The sequence below is a fragment of the Mastigoproctus giganteus genome, chromosome 2 (assembly GCF_048544385.1).
Source record: "Mastigoproctus giganteus isolate SK-2022 chromosome 2, ASM4854438v1, whole genome shotgun sequence".
NCBI classification, from domain to species: Eukaryota; Metazoa; Arthropoda; class Arachnida; order Uropygi; family Thelyphonidae; genus Mastigoproctus; species Mastigoproctus giganteus.
The window spans coordinates 28,964,491-28,982,602 of record NC_143576.1 but is presented as its reverse complement, the minus strand read 5'-3'; the positions used below and the strand labels follow the sequence as shown (position 1 = coordinate 28,982,602).

General features: G+C 36.2%; 1 protein-coding gene across 2 annotated transcripts in view; it reads right to left on the bottom strand.

Moving 5' to 3' along the window:
- The window catches only part of LOC150089239 (betaine--homocysteine S-methyltransferase 1-like), a 91,442-nt gene that overhangs the window by 72,466 nt on the left and 864 nt on the right, over positions 1-18,112 (bottom strand). Inside the window, exon 1 of one of the 2 annotated variants that reach the window (XM_090388502.1) lies at positions 2,020-2,133. The exons of the other annotated variant lie outside the window; for it this stretch is intronic. Coding sequence (XP_090244628.1) covers positions 2,020-2,043 — 24 coding nt within the window. The 5' untranslated portion in view covers positions 2,044-2,133. Of the gene's footprint in view, positions 1-2,019; positions 2,134-18,112 lie in introns of those variants that run through there. 2 annotated transcript variants of the gene reach the window in all.

Genomic DNA, 18,112 nt, shown 5'->3' with positions numbered 1-18,112 from the left:
TTATTTACCACACAAAAAGGAATATTTGTTGATTTTATACTACATGGCAAGTAAAAAGATACATAGTACACATTTTCAGTTTTATTTCAATTATTATAATAATAATTATTATAAAGATAGCAATAAAAGGCTGCACATGTCCTTCCTCCTAACCCAAATGTAAGCAGAGACTTTTTTGGTTGACATTTCTGATTTCATATCAATTATTATAACTTAAATTGGCAAAAAGGTGAAGATTCTTAGTCTATACTATTTGTTTTAAGTAGTTAGAAAAATAAAACTCCATGGATGGTGCAGTGGCATAACCAATGAACCTCAATGCAATCATAGATCAAGAGCCCCTTTTGATGATGATGTGTAGACCGTTTAGCAGCTATATGGGGACTAGGATGGCAGTGATTATAAACATTAAGAGCCATGATGGGCATGTGCTAGCTAGATGCTCATAGTTGGCCTTCACTGTGATAGAAATAAGTAACAGTAATAAAAGATATGGTGAACTGCCATAAAATGAACCTCGGTTGTTGCATGTACCACATACTCTACTTTCATAAAAATTATTCTGTAAACTATTAAAAGTATGGTTAGTGTTTTTTTTTTTTTTTGGTTTGTTTTAAGCATATTAGCATACAGGCATAAAGTGCTTATCGTCTTTACCATGTCTGTCTGTAATAACTTGCTCCTAATGGATGGATTTTCATAAAATTTTATGTTTGACTCTTTTAGAAAGATTTGTGAAGCTATCCCAAAGTTCGTTAAAATTAGACCAATAGAAATTTGGCAATAACTATTTATTTTTTCCATACATATCACTAAGTCTATTCCATATTCCATTCCAGCTATTCCATGTAGCTGAAGCACTGGATATTATGTTGTTTCCATGTGCTGATTTGAGGAATGAACGGGCAATAAATACACAGGGGCCAGAAATGAAACATTTAAGTTCACACATAAAAGTTGTTGCTTTTTATAAGTCATGAATTATTACTATTTGCTAATGCACCTGAAAAGTAAAAATACACCGTGTATATTAACTTGTTTTTTTTTTTTTTTATTGCATTACATTTGTTCTTATATTTTTCCTTTAAAACTAGAATTAACATGAAAAGTTCCACTACATAGTGTAATGTTAGACAGCCTCTTATATTCATTGTCAGAACTGGCATACAGAATAAAATCAATTCAATTTGTAAATTGCTACTTTTTTTTCCGACTCCTTAGGTTTACAGGCACCAGCATCCCTTAAACAATGGGTACAACTGCTAGGCATGGTCCAGGATATTACATTTACTTATGAAGTGGACATTGTGATATCTAAGGAGATATCACATCTATCACAAAAAAAAAAAAAAAATTAATAATGGTAATGCCTGGTGAAAGCAAAAAATACAGTGAAATAATTTAACAGATTTTGGTAGTATTCTCATATTTGAAACTTCCAACTACAAACAAACATCAAGTTGATTTATTAATTTTTTTTTATTAATAATAAAAAAAAATTAGTCTTTGCAATCTGGTACCTCTTCCGATTGATGATAGTTACAAGTAGCAGTAAGTGATGTCTACCCCTCTATGGTTAGTTTCAGGGTGTTTATTCCCCCCCCCCCCCCGCCGCTGTTTTAATATGGGAACACGAGTTCCAGGGAATCATTAAGTTTTAAACATTATGCAGCAGTAAAAAATCTATACTATTTTGATCATAAGGGGAAAGGGTGGCTTTACCCCCCCCGTCACTACTTGGGCCCACCCATGGTTCTTAAAACCATACATTTAAAACCATCTGCACTAATAAAATATAATATATTTGTTCCCATTTTCTTCCCCTTCAGACTGCACACTATATTCTTTTCACAAGAAAAAAAATATATAAGGCAATGGCGCATTATCGTGAGCTTGATCCATCTTTATGTAATTTCTGTTTTCCTTTTGAACCCCCTACACACACACTAGCTCAGGGCCCAGGTACTGCTGACCGGCAGGTCCTCATGGCAGATTGCACAAAATTTCTTCAGTCCTTACCTCGCACATCGCAGGCCAGTTCATTGAATCACAGATGACCTTGACACTGATCTCCCGCCTCACTTTCACCGACAGCTACAATCTCACTGCAATCGAATTTAAATGCGCATAAATCGTAATACCGCGGAAGAATACATGCATGAACGACGTTTATGCGTGAATTACTGTATTTATTTTGTGTATGTATATTTTAAATTTTATTATTCAGCGGGATGTATTTCAAAGAAGTACTATTTGGCCTACTTCATTAATAAACTGAATATGTAAATTAATAAAAAAATTCATTAACAAATTTCAATGTTAAAGTGGGAAATTATTAATATATTCGCCACTGTATTTGGCCATAAAAAAAACCAAAATCAGTCTTGGATTTACTCGAACCTGCAGTATAGACGGTGACTGAGCAAAACAGAATCTGCCTTTCACCTGCAATGTGAGAAGTGCTTACACTTACTGCGCTTTGAAAATATAGTGCATTAGAATTTAATGTGTTGCTCTACAGGAAGATGGCAAAATGAAAAGTTGAACAAATATAGTACAGTAACAGTCATACTTTTTTCTTTCTTATAGCATTAATTTTTAGTAGGTCCTAGTTTCATTGTGTTTACTGTTTATTATATAATGAATTCTTGTATATTATACCATGTAAGGTAACGAACGGTATTCTGGCATATCGGACTGGAATGAGTCTGCACCAAACAAGGTCATCAGAAAAGTTGCTTCATCGGAAAAGTATTGAATTATAAATTGCCCAATTTTAATCACACACAAACATGTGCCTGTACACGGTGTTTACAAATAGTGTGTTACTATTTGTAAAAAGCGAATAAGAATACGGTTAATTAATATAGCGAAGACAGTATTACATGAAATCATTTAAGGAAATAAAGTGATTAAAACTATTTTTATAAATTTATCTACCATTATGGATATTGTCGTTAAATGGTATAAAAATGAAATTTTGAAAGAGTTACAAATTAATAATCAAGATGGGATATTTCGTCGGTGGTGCATTTAGATCAGTTGGAACCCATAAACACTGTTCTTGGATGCTCCAAACTTCAATATATTTGAGTGTATACTATTATAACTTTTGGATCGCACAGGCGCGCGCATCTGCAGTGGAAATGACAATTGTGGATATAAATGTATTTATCATATTTTATCTTAGAATATTTCGACCAAAAGTACCTTCGCCAAAACTTAAATAATTTTATCACAAATCGAAGAAAATAGGTAAAATGATTATGCATTCTATCTTGTGAACTCCTCATGTGGCGTACCGGAATATAAACACAGAAATTAATGTGGTGAACGGTTCCTTTTGTTCAGAAATTTTCCAAATGACTATCCAAAAGTGACAAATCCAGAAGGGGGCGATCGTTTACCTGGATTTGCCACGGAGCCTGTTGTTTTATGACACTCAGTTGTATTAACAATTCGTGTTATAATACACTTCTCAACAAAATTAACTGAAAATGTTTTTCACGAATATTTTATTGTGAACAGTGTCACCAATGACGAATATTTGTTATAATAGGCATTCCTGGCACGTAAATTTCGTGTATCCAATAGAAATGATCTACTACTGTACAGAGCCGCAAATTATTCGTGCCTATGAAAACAAGGGTAGTGACCACATCACTTCATTCCCGTTTTTTGGCTTCCTCAGTGGGATAGCCACATCTCCAGTACTCAGGACGGCAAGTCATCGTTGTTTATATGATTCGAGTTAATTTGATTTGGGATGGCGGACTGTTGGACGACTTGAAGCAGGAAAATCGCAGTCGGAAGTGGCACGTTAGCTTAATGTGCCACACAGTGTCGTCTAGGCATAATGGAAGCAGTTTCAGGAGACAGAAACCATTACAAGAAGAGCTGGTCAAAGTTACCGGAGGGCTACGTCAACCAGAACAGGCCTATCTGGCTCTGACAGCAAGATAGAACCCTACAATGTCCTGTCATCAACTGTCTCTTGAGGTTTCTGCGGCCACAAATGAAAACATTTCCAACCGGACTGTTAAGAAGGCTTAGTTCGAGTGGACTCAAATAAGCCAGTGGTTTGTATCCCATTAACCCCAAACCACCGCAGAGCTTGTCGAAATTGATGGAATGAACATGTGACTTGCAGCCCTGACACGTGGGGTACAGTTCTGTTCTCTGATGATTCTCGTTTTAGATTACAAACAAGTTCTAAACGTTATTTCATTTGGAGGCAACGAGGAATGCAGTACCATCCCTCCAACACCAGAGAAAGGGACAGACGGTGTTCTCGTGTGGGATGGAATAATGAACAACGGCCGCATCCCTCTTGGTGTTTTTGATAGGGTTGCCGTAACTGCGCAGAGGTACCGAGAATAGATCCTCGAACCTATGATAGATACCTTTATATTGACAGCATAATTCACCGCTGTCAGGCCTGTTTAGCCGTTAGGGGGATCATACACCGTGCTGATTGTCATTTGACCATATTTTCGCGCATCTGTACCGACTTCTGTATTGTGACCTTTTTGGTACTTCTGTAATGTGACCTTTCAGTAATTCTTACAACCCCTATAAATGTCCCTTATACCTGTCCAAAGTTTTTCGCCCGCTTGTCATTTCGTTGTTATTCTGTTACACCACCACCACCATACAAAATTTTGTCCCTCTTCATCGCAAGCTCCATGTGTTAAACCACGTTTTCTACGTATTCTATTAATTTTGTCGAACAATGTATAAACTACATGCTGACTACATGCGTCAGCAAATCTTTGGAACGCTTTTCCCACCAGATCGAATGATTGAATGTGCCAGATAAAACAGCATGTAGTTTCGTCCGATAATCCATATTTAATCCTTTTCTGAGACGGGGGGGGGGGGGGAGATTCAGAGGCGGATTTAACGGCGGGCGCCCTGGGCCCCGACTTCTAAAGGGCCCACGCAAAACCCCAACAAATTAGTTGAACATATTAGTTCAAAACTTTGTGATTATTATTATGCTATTATTAATTATATTATACATATTATATTCAAATTTTATTGGAAATAAAACATTAATAGTACATAATATTTTTTATTTATTTAAAAAATTGGTGAACATGTATTTTTATTTTCCCTATCTCTCTTTTTTTTTTAAGGGACCCAATATTTTCTTCTGCGCCCGGGGCCTCAACCGACCTTAATCCGCTTCTGGGGGGGATTGCAGAAAAAATTACAAAAAAAAAAAAAAAAGGCAAAAAATAATAAAATGACATTTTATTAAAAATATGAAATATAAATCTAAAAACTAAAATAATTGGATGTTAATTTTACATATTCTAACGTTAGATGCGTATAATGATAACCCAGTTTAATGTAATAATAAAATATACAGGGTGTTTCAGTTAAACGTTTCAGAACTTCTAAGAGGAGTAGGGTACATCCTGACAACTCGAAATCATATAGCAATGTGGGGTCGGAAATGCTTTCCTGAAGCGGTGTTGTACACAGAAGCACCATAAAAAGAAAAGAGACCGTAAGTGAGAAATCGTTTTAATAATACATGAAAAGAAGCAAAAGGTACATGGATTAAAGTAAGTGTTCGAAGTTTCTTCAACCTCGTATTGCTTTCGCACAGTGGTACCTTGGAAATTGTGCTACAAATCCCTTTTTTCCTGCTGAAGTGTTGTTTTCCGATGAGGCATCCTTCACAAGGGAAGGAATTTTCAACTCGCATAACGACCATACCTGGGCGGTCGAGAACCCGCATGCAATACGACGTCGTGCAGCACAGATTCGATTTTCGGTCAATGTATGGGCCGGTATTATGGGAGATCACCTCATCGGACCTTACCTGTTACCGTGTCGTCTAACCGGACCTATCTACTTGATCTTTCTGCAGCAAGTATTGCCACAACTTTTGAGAGATGAACAGATTTCTGCATCGACGCAACAGACAATGTGGTTCCAACACGATGGAGCCCCTGCCCATTATAGCGGAGATGTTCGTAACTACCTGGATGTCACATTTGGTCAACAGTGGGTCGGACGTGGTGGTCCCGTGCGTTGGCCTGCTCGGTCACCCGACCTATCATGTCTTGATTTTTATTTCTGGGGTCATATGAAATCGCTAGTTTATGACACCCCTGTTGACAATGCTGAGGAGCCGGTTGCAAGAATCGTAGTAGCTGCCGAAGAAATTCGAAATTCGCCTGGAGTATTCCAGAATGTTCGGATGTCCATGCGTCGGAGATGTGAGGCGTGCATTGTAGCTCGTGGAAGAAACTTCGAACACTTACTTTAATCCATGTACCTTTTGCTTCTCACTTACGGTCTCTTTTCTTTTTATGGTGCTTCTGTGTACGACACCGCTTCAGGAAAGCATTTCCGACCCCACATTGCTATATGATTTCGAGTTGTCAGGATGTACCCTACCCCTCTTAGAAGTTCTGAAACGTTTAACTGAAACACCCTGTATAAGTAACAGGCAGTAGCTTTCAAGACTACGAGTCCCTTTTTCAACTGAATAATGTAATAATAAAATTCAATTGATTTAGAATTATTTAAACTGGGTTATCATTATACGCATCTAATTTTTTTCTCTCAACCATGGACCCCAGTACACCAGGCCCATTCGTTAATATTCTAACATACTGATGAATTTTATCCATTTGACATTATGCCCACTTTGCAACTTAATATAAATTTTGGCTCACCCCAGAGGCTCACATCTGGTGAGTATGGGCTTGGCACACCCAGGGTCCTGAGCTGGATAACATCATTCTTCTTCTTCCTTGGTGATTCCCTTCTACTTCTGACACTCTCTCTCTCTCTCAGGGTGACTCAGAAAATTTGTTTTTGGCTGGTGTACCATATGGCCATTACTAATACTAAAACTTCAGATAGGTTTGCCATCTCCATTTCTCTTCAACCATATCAGCAAAGCAATATTTAAAGTTATTAAAAATTAACAGCACTTTTTCCCAGCTTACTAACACTTTTCTGCACAGTCAAATTTCTTTTCCATATTTTATTAATCAATGAACCGAACAAACGAAACCACTGAATTACAAAACCTGCAGTACGTGATGCACATCAAATTTAAAAGTAGAGAGGCAGTAAATCCCACCCCTCTTTCGAAAGGGGATTTCCTAATTCGGACGAAACTGTATACCTAAAATGTCACTTACCAACTTTACCCGGACGAAACTGTATAAAATAATTTACGCAATCTCTTATCGTACGAACCTACAACCGCAGAAAAAATTTTTCTCCAGTTTCTACTCTTGGTACTTTTATTAGCATTTATTCAAAATGATTATGGATAAATAATGTATTTTAAAAAATTAAATAGTTAGATTAACTTCTAATATTATTTTAATTTTAAGAAGTTAATCTAATAGTTAGATTAACTGCTTAAAATTAAATAGTTAGATTAACTTCTACCTTCAATAACGGAAAAGCAACATTCTGACGCAGTGTTTTCCAAAATTTTCGTGTACTATAGACCCCTTTTTAACGTCAAAAAATTTCGTGTACTCCTACATAATAACTGCTGTACTTTAGTATCCGATGATCGAGAAAATACATGACAAAGCATTTAAATGAATTTGTATTTTATTTAATTGCAACAGAATCTGTATACATTTTGAATATAGTAGTACAGTACTGTATATACGTTTCAGATATTATTTATTCATATGTACAGGATGTATCATAACATGTGGAACCCACTACAGGGATAGATTTAGGACCTAAAAATAATAATAAAAAAAAAATTCATGTAAATATAGATCTGATTTCTCCTTGCTTCCGAGTTAGTCACTTTTGTGTTCCAGTGTTCCAGCAATTCTTTCCACATAGCTGGCTCCAATCAACTGTTTACAAACAATGCTCGATATCTCGTAGAGAGCCTTACTGTAGTTATGTAAACAAGATCCCGTAGTGTTCTTTGAGTGATTTCAGTTAGTTCTCGTGACAAGGGAGCTTGTTATTAACATTTTAATACTGTGGATTTACTGTGATAATGGAAGCTCATTCAAATCGAGTGATGGCAGACATGCCATCTCATGTATGACTTTCTGGATGCAATGCAGCCGATGCAAGTCGTCTGTATGCAGAAAACTTCCCAATCGTCATGTGCCAAATAAGAACTTTCAGAGAATACATGAACGGCTTGCAAACATCAGTTCCTTTAGAAAACGAGTAACAGATGGTGGTAGAAACATCAGCACCAGAACTGTTGATTTGTAAGAACGGATCCTCGATAACGTTGAAGAAAATTATGACAGCATCCGGAGGATAGCAACAGCAGAGAACATGGGACATATGATTGTGTGGAGAATTTTGCGGAACCAACAGCTTTATCCATATCATCTTCAGAGAGTAAAAGGACAGGGTGAAGGCAGTGGCGGATTCAGGGGAACATGCCCCTCTGTCGTTTTTCGGAAAATATACAGCAATCGTTTAAATTCCCTTTCGCTAAAAAAATTTTTTTTTTGCATTGTTAACATAGGATTTTATCTATATTTGCATTGTGGCTCAGTTATTTTCAACTGACTACAGTTGGCAACACTGATGCTGATGTGATCGCCATTCTAGTTCGAAGCGTCACGCAGTTTGGTCGTGCGTAATGTTTACTTCAAAGTAATTCAGACTTTAGCTGTGTGCCTGTGTCCGCCAGTCACACTATGTTTGAATGTCATATTTGTTTTGTTCTGTGCATTATTTTTGCCTTGTTTGTGCACAAAATGATTCCTCTCCTGTCATTTTTTTCTGGATCCGCTACTGGGTGAAGGAAACGCCAAAATTAAAGAGTCCATAGAGACTTCACATGAGGAGCAGAGGCGTAGTAGATTATGTACCGCCCGACGGAGAACATGTAATACATTTGTGCCCCTAAAAAGGGCCATCGGCATCCCCGTAGACCGGCGCCAAATCACCCCTACTATCAACCCCCGTCGTTACGCCGCTCACGAAGGGTCCCTCCAACTACGATTAACGGTATATGGCGAAATATATGGTAAGAATGCTTCATGGTTTTCGCCAGAACCTCTATTATCCCCGGAATTCAGTTACAGATTGCGTTATTGGAAAATAAAAATGGCTTTAATAAAGTGGATGTAAAGTAATGTAGTGAAGAATTTGGAATCGCATGACGCTGAGCAAAAACAAAGATATAATTGAATTGAAGAAACAAAGTGGAAGGGTTCAGGAGGAAGTAAAATCTGAGAGTAAACTGAGAGTAAAATCGCTCACAAAAACATGTCGGAAGCTTTCAGTTTGATGGTCATTCTCGTTGAAGAAAACCCGAACATAGAATGGAGCAGCAGGTTCAGTTGTGTAATCTTTTGCCGTCCAAACAAATTATATTAAGAGAAAAACATGCAAAATATTATTCGGATTTCTATTTGGCTTTTTAAAACAAGTAATTTAGTAGTAGAGGCATGTGATGCAAGAAAGAAAGCTTATGTAGCATCAGCCAAAAAGAAAAAAAAAAAAAAACATTTCACACATCAATTCCTTCTAAAAGTTTATACAGTTCTTCCTTGAATTTATTTAAGCTATCAACTTCCAAAACGACAGATGGAAGTTTGTACTAGCAATCAACTACTTTCTGGCTAAAGGAAAATTTCTGCACTTGTATTCTACAACTCTTTCCTCAATTTGAATTTCTGCCCTCTCAGGTTTGTAATCTGAGCAAGAGGAAAAATCCCATCAGCATTGAGCCTGCCCAACCCATTCAAGGCCTTATACACCGCAATCAGATCAACTCGCAGGTGCCTAGTTTCCAGACGCGGCAATTTGCAGAACTTAGGCCTTTCTTGGTAAGAGGACCCCTTTGTTCCCTTCACCAATCTTGTTGTCCTTCTCTGTACTCACTCAAGCAACTCTACAACCTTCCTAAAATGAGACCTCCAGACCTGTACGCAGTAATCAAGGCGCGTGGCCTGACCATTACCTTATACAAAGAGATAATCACCTCCTTTCCCCTACAAGCAAAATTCCTGTATTATTGTTGACAACACCCCAGACTGGCTGCATTGCTCAGAAGACTTTATATCTGGCTGCACAATCACTCCCAGGTCTTTTTCATTTTCTACCACCCTAAGTGTAGTACCACACAGTTGGTATGTTTCTCTGGTGGAGGTTACTTCTACCCATATGCAGTTCTTTGCATTTGCCAATGTTAAACTTCAGTTGCCACTTCTCAGCCCATCTGCTCAACATTTCTAGATCCTGTTGCAGTAGCACACTGGCATTATTGTCATTAACAACCCTGCCAACCTTAGTATCATCTGCAAACTTGGATATTAAGCCTTATATCTTCATCAATATCATTGATAAATACACAAAACAACAGTGGACCCAACACTGAACCCTGGGGAACTCCACTAATAACATTAGTCCACGAAGAGCAGCATCCATTGATTACCACTCTGTCTTCTCCCACTCAACCACCCTTTTATCGATTGTAGCAACCTGCCCTAATACCATACTGTACAATTTGTCCAGTAGCCTTCCATGCGCACAACAGTATCAAAAGCTTTTCTGAAATCCAAGTATATGATATCAAAATAATTTTTTTGCATCCAGTTCCTTTGTAACCACATAATAGTATTTAATCAAATTTGTCAGACAAGAGACCATCTACTGATAGATCTTGACGAATAGTATTTTCTGAACACAAAATAAGTCCACTTTAATCACTTTGAATAACTAATTAATCCGAGGAGCATAAGAACTGTGCGTCTGGCCAGATTTAGTCAGCGACCTCTACCCCCGTCGAAAGGCTATACTAGGCGGGCGCTCGATGCGCGGCTTCGGTGACGCCTTCCAACGCCCAGTTTTACTGGAAGCAGAGGGTAAAAAATGTAACTGCAGCCATTATCAACACACTGCAGGACGGAAGCCTCCTCAACAACTCATGCTGAGAGAAATGGACCATAATCTGTCACGCTGGTCCAGTGCGGGTAGGCAGATCGACCGTATTTAACATTATTGGCATTATTTTTAACCCAGGTCCCCGTAGTCACTCGGCTACGGGGGCCTGGGTTAAAGGCATGCAAACTAGACGAGCACTTCGAACGCCGCGTAAGCGGGCATAAAACGCCTACCAACGCCTTTGGACGTGTTACAAGCGCGTACCCCTTGGCGTTTGCATAGCCTGAGGAGACATTCTTCCCGTGCATGGGGTGGTTGGTTTGTTCATTATACTTTGGGGAAGACTTTTTGACACAGAGGAGTTTATTTGTGAGGTGGAAAGGAGGCCTCCCTTGAACAACACCTCATTAAAAGACTACTCCAGCAAAGAAATAAAGGCAAAGTGTTGTATTGAAATTGGAAAAGAAATGTTTCCGAACTGGAATGAACTATGTAATGATGAGAAGAATCAGAAAGCTCAGTTCTGAACCTTATATTTATTGTAAATATTACTTCTATTTTAGTACTGTTTCAATTAGTTAACGAAATACAAGTTTGTCCACTTGCAGAGAGTTTATTGGTAGATTCTGGGTTATCGGTGTACGGAATCACGAATGTACATAATTTAAGCCTATAAAGAACCTTATTATTATTAAATAAGATGAAAACGGTAATCGGAAAACTGCTGAAGAATATCCACTGTTCCGGTGGATATTCATCAGCATTTCAGTGTATAATATTTACAGCTTACTTTTTTTTTTTTATCTCTTTTTCTCTCTACATATAATGTATCTCTTCACAACCGACACCACGTTCACGATTAAAACTACATTTGATCCACGAATTTCTTTTCCATGCAGTTTGTACGGAAAAAATGAAATCATTGCTGGATTTCTATTTGCCCAATTTAGAATGTCTCGAAAAACTTTTTATAAAGCTCAAATATAAAATTTCATGAAAATTCGTCCACTGGGACTCCTTCTGGTAACAGCCCGCCGTAGCCGAGTGGCCATGTATGCGGGTGCATATTAATGTGTCTTGAGTGACCCGGGTTCAAACCAGTGACTACTGAATACGGTGCTGTTTCTTGTATTCTTTCTACCTTGTGAACTCCTCTGACCGTGTGGTTCTCCCGGAGTATAAACAGAAAAATTTATTCATTTATTGCATGTGGATGCACGGCCATGGTCACAGACTACTCTGTGGCCATGGTGAAGACAATAGACGCATGCAGTATATGAATGCGCATGAAAACAAGTTAATTAATGTGCACAGTGCATTACATTTCCAGCAGTGCTTAGCACACGCTTCTTGATTAGACCGGGGTTCGAGCTCGTGACCACCAAATACGGAGGATGTGGAAAGGAGGATGTGCATATTGCTCCGGGGATATGCAGGGAATGACCACTGCATATCCCCGGAGCAATATGGCCTTAGTTGCTAATGCTCCTAAAAACTAAATAACAACAACGAGTTACATTTCAGGCACGTTAGATTTTTATTTATTAAATTACACTTGAATTGATTTCTTTTTCTGTGATTAATAAAAGTGAAAGTAAATAACTTATTGTCAATTAATTACTAATTGATTAACTAATAATATATGAAAGTACTGTAATTGTTTTCATTTCACTGCACCTCCGTAGCCGAGTGGTTAGGAGCGGGAGTACAGTAGCACACGCTCTTTGAGTAGACTGTGGTTCAAACCCCTGACTGCTGAATACGATCGATCTGCCAACCCGCACTGGACCAGCGTGGCAGATTATGGTCCATTTCCCTCAGTGTGAATTGTTGATGAGGCTTCCATCCTGCAGTGGGTTGATAATGGCTGCACTTTACCTTTTTTTTACTTTCCAACGTTTTACTTTTCACTCCACCTTTTGTAGATAGCGTGTGTGATATGTATGAAAATAAATAAGATTTCTGGATTTCTATTGGTCCAATTATAATAAGATGTGGAATCGCACAAAAACTGTCTAAAACAACAAATATAAAATTTTATGAAAATCCATCCACGGGAAGTTAAGGTATTATATGTGGACACACAGACGGAGGGTCGTGGTGAAGATAACTAGATGCTTTCCACGTATGTGATAACGTGCCTAATAAGCAGACATGTATCTAGTAACATGTTTATTTTACTTTATTATACAAGCAATATTTGGGATTTTGTTTAAACTAATTTAAAATGATAAAAAGAGTGATTTTTATCATTTTAAATTATAATTTTAAGTTCATAAAAATATGAACAATTAAGCTTTAAAAATATGGAAGTCAGCAAAGTAATAGGCTGCATGTTTCATCTGTCTCAAAGCTTGGTACTGAAAAATTCAAAAAACCAAATTTTATTTATTTATTTTTTTTTTTTTTTTAACGCTGGAGCTGCCGGAAGTCCTTTCGAATGCTCCTACATTGGCCTCATTTTGTAATTAACGAGGAAATGTTACTTCCTCCAAATATTTCTATTCCGCATAAGCTGAGTGTATGCAGTGACGAAAACTAAAGAATCAACTCATTTCAATTCTGTTCATCCAAATATAAGCCTATATAAAATTTTCGACCATTTTAAATTTTTGTAAACAGTGCCAAAAAGTTCAATAAAGTAAGACATGAATTCCCCCCCCCCTACACACACACACACCACAAGGAATAAACGACACATTGAAATTTAATTAAATTGTTTCTATCTGCTTTATAAAGTTTTATAAAGCGGATAAAAAGTTTATAAAATGCTAAATAAGTAAAAGTATATAAAATTAATTTCATAAAACTCTCCAAATGCAGACTTTTTTTTTATATTTTTGTATATTAATATTTTGGATTATTTACTATATTCTGTGTAAAATTTAAGTTTTTGTATGAACATATTATTTCTCTTTTTTAATACTTTTTTAACATAAATACGATAAAATATGACATTTATATATATTTTTTGTCTATTTTTTCTTCCCCACAATCCCCCCTCCAAAAAAACTTGTTCATAAAATTTGTAATTTTATTTATTTAATAATAATAATAATTATTATTATATAATTCTGTCCAGGGATTTGAAGGGTTGTAAAATAAGGTTGTAGGGTTGTAAAACTAGATTGTAAAATACAAAAAGAAATACGTTTTTATTTTAAGACGGGGAGGAGTGGAAAAACAGACGAAATATATGTACAGATGTCTTATTTTAAAACAAAAAATAAAGGTATTTATGTTAAATAGTATTAAAAATTAGAGCAAAAAAACAGGGAAATAATACATACAAAAACTTAATTTGCACAAAATATAATAAATAATTCAAACCAAAAGAATTAACTTTTTTTAGAAGTGTTAATTTTTGTTTAGGTTTTCGAAAATTTAATGTCAAAAAATTTACTGTATATAGGCCTATACAATACTGCATTTGGATGAACAGAATTAAAATTAGTATTAATTAAATCTAGTATTAAATCTTGAATTGAGCTGCTTCTGAAGTAAGTGAAAGCCAAGTAACTGGAGGGAATAACATTTCCCTGTTATTAATTACGGGATCCTACAAATCAGCAACTCATTGCTAACCACTAAAAATAGCATAATCTCTCTCTCTCCCTCCCTCCCTCAACTGATATTCAAATTTGTTAGCAAACATTGATTTTTCTGTTTAAATTTTTCTAACAGATCTGTTTGCCTACTTAACAATTTCTATATTTGTTACTAATAGAAAAAAGGGTACAGTTTAGAATCAAAGTAGACTAATTTAGAGTCAAAATCAGAAAATATGAAAATTAGCATTTTCATATTTCTTTAGATTTTCTGTTTAGAATTGATATTCAGATTTACTTTTTGAATGGGAAACATTTATTTCTTCCGAGTAGTGATAGTTTTTCCCCACTCAGAGAGAGAGAGAGAGAGAGAGAGAGAGAGAGAGAGAGAGAGAGAGAGATGCCTCCAGTAGCAGTTGTGGGTAGTTTTAGAGAGACATTTAAGTTATTTTTCATCCACTGAAATCGTTAATTAACGATTTAAATGAATTAAGATATAATTTCGAGGCGCGGTTAAGCAGACTGGACATATGTATAGATGTTGCAGAGAAAAAAAATTAAGGGGAGGAATGAAAGCATCAGTATGATGATCAGTGATGCAAGGAAGTGGGCTTTTTCTGCATCTGCCAAAAGAAAAATATTAGGGGGAAAGATGAAAGCATCAGTATTAGAATGACCAGTAATGCAAGAAAGTGGGCTTTTTCTTCATCAGCCAAAAGAAACAAAATAAAAAAAAAAAAAAAAACCATCACTTAGTGACCATCCAATTTCGCTTATTCCAAAATTCTCTGCCTCAATCAGGTATTCTTTCCTCCTTAACCAGAGCGGATGCTGGTTAAGGAGGAAATATTATTTTAAAAACATAACAGTAGATTTTTATTTTTGTTTTGTTGATACACAAAGTATATGACCTGTGGAGTAGTAGTTGGTAAGCAGGCAAACATTCGGTGTTTGCTTAACAATCTCTACATCTGTTACTAATAGAAAAACATACAGTCGAGATCGAGAATCAAAGTAGATTACAGTATTTTAAGGTAATTAACGTGCTACTCGAAACCGGAATATGGGGATAAATGAAACCGGAAGCTGCGGTTATGTACAACCTATAGCTGTCCGGTCTTTTTTGTGGGGTGGGAGGTCACGTTGCAACTCTCGTTACTATATTTTATGGTTTTATGACAGAAAAATTTCTGCTCTGTATTATAGGTAATATCTCATTTAAATAATATATTTAGGGAATTTTTAGGAACAAGAAATGTAGAAAGCAACAAGTATTATTTGTTATATATGTTTGTTTATTTTTTTACGTTCTTTATATAAGTATTTATTCATTAATATTCATTTTGAAGTAATTATTATTTTGGTTTGATACTTATGAACAGTTACTTTCGCAATGGATTTATAGAACACCTTGCTTCTCTATGCATTTCCTGCAAATTACGTCTAATGGTGACAGTTCTTTTTTTCACAACCTGCAATCCATCTACCTCCATTCCAGTTGATAATTTGAGATTTAATGAAGTAAGCGACTGTCCGGGCTCAAAAAAATGCTAGAAGAATGTTCAAACAATGCCAAGAGCTAACAAACTTCACTATCTTTTAAAGGTATTTCAAATTTAATAATTCATTTAAAAAAAAAAGCACCTTAGTTATGTTTTGTGAAAGCAAATTAACATAATAATGTACCATAGAACCTCATAAATCCGCCATAATCGGGAACAGTATGTTCCTGATTTTTGAAAATTCTGGTACGTACTGTGTCCCCGAAGATGCGATTATTCAGAATAAATGAAAATATATGTTCGCCTTTATATTCCGGGACGACCACATAAAGCCACAGAAGTTCGCAACATAGAGAGAATGCAAGAACATCACCGTATTTAGCAATCACTTGTTATACCAAAGTCAGCTGAAATGCCCGTATACAAGCGTACTGTCGTGCTTCATCGCTCGGCTGTGGTGGTCGATTGATATGTCGTTTCGTATTATTAAGTACTGTATTATACTGTTAACTAGTATTGAATGTCTCGCAAAATGAATGATTTTAGACGTCGCAAATACCTAATATTAAGGCCCGATGTAGCCGAGTGATCAAAGGCGAGGTGCAGTAATGTACACTCATTTGTGTGAACAGTGAGTGAAGCCTGTATGAGTGCTAAATACAGTTGAGGATTGTGTTAATTTTAATTAATTGTAAACCTACCCTGACCTAGTGATCCGGAGTTATAAACAAGAACATAAATAAATGCAGTCTAGTAAATACGCAAAACAGAATGAAATTATTAATAAAACACAATGAGTACATTTAGCACTTGCAGTGTTTTTTTTTTTTTAAGTCCTCTGCCTTTGTACGGTCAACTGCCCACGGAGTAGGCAGTGTAAAAGAGGGGCGCGCTGGTGCGATGCATCCGTGCTCCGACACTGATGCGCATCCCCAAAACGTTTCGTTATAACATTGCTATAACAAAAGAAAGGAGCATCCAAAACCAACCATGCACCCAGATAGCATTGCACGGTCCTGCTTCTAATTAATTTTAAAAAATCTCTAGCTTTTTAAAAATTTCGGTGTTTTGAAGATATATAGAGCTTAAGTATTCAGGCATAATTCGTTATTTTTATTAGATAATGCAATATCCTTATAATTGCACAAAACTATAGTTGCCCGCTATACTTCTTCGTGAGGTATTGAAATGGGGATATGATGAATACGAAAAAAAAATAATAAAATAATAAAAAAAACCTTGTTTGTCCAATGTATAAAGTTCAAATCACTTTGCATTAGATTTAAAATATGCAAATACTTCATTTAGAGAATTCAGTTATTGCCGATGCTGACGCCGTTTTATATAGGATGATCTCTCTTATAAATGGTACTGCTTGATTGCATTGATTAATATCACAATTCATGGTTTCATTAATGTGTTCTAGCATCAGAACCGGCGCAAGGGTTTCAGGCGCCCTAGGCGAAACTTAAAATTTTTGCCTCAGTTGTATTCTGTATCATCCATCCGCCTATCTATCTATCGCCCTGCCTACCAACAAGATTACCTATTCTCACCCATTCATCTGTCTATCCATTCACATCTATAATATTTATCTGCTTGCTGTATATTATAATGATTTATTGTATGATGTGATAATAACAATACAACGCACGAATACGACATGGAATATTATCACAAAATAAACTTTTATCGTCCTCCGTTCCTCCTCTTCCGCCCTCTCTTCCCCTGGTCACCAAATTCATTGACACGGAAGGAGCTACAATGTTCTACTTACTACGCTGGAGGAAATAGCTAATAGGGATCACAACAACACCTAGAATTTTTTAAAAGAAATTTAATAAGATAATTGGTGAATTTTACTTTCGAATTAATATTTTCGGAAGCTTTTAATTAAACATCAAAGTGATGCGCCGACAAAGCGATCCTGAATGTCATAAAACCATAATGAGGATTACGTTATAAATCATTTTTTTAAAATATATTCTTAATATTTGATAAAATATTTAGATAATGTTATTTCTTTATTTAGAAAAATTATTACTACCTTATGTAATTTAAATAATTATTTTTTAACCACTAAAAAAAATTACATTTTGTTGGAATGCGCCTCTAGGATCTTTGCGCCCACCTGGATTCGCCTAATGCTCTGTTTAGCATGTAAATAGATTGGTCATGATGTTTTCCCCGTTTCATTGA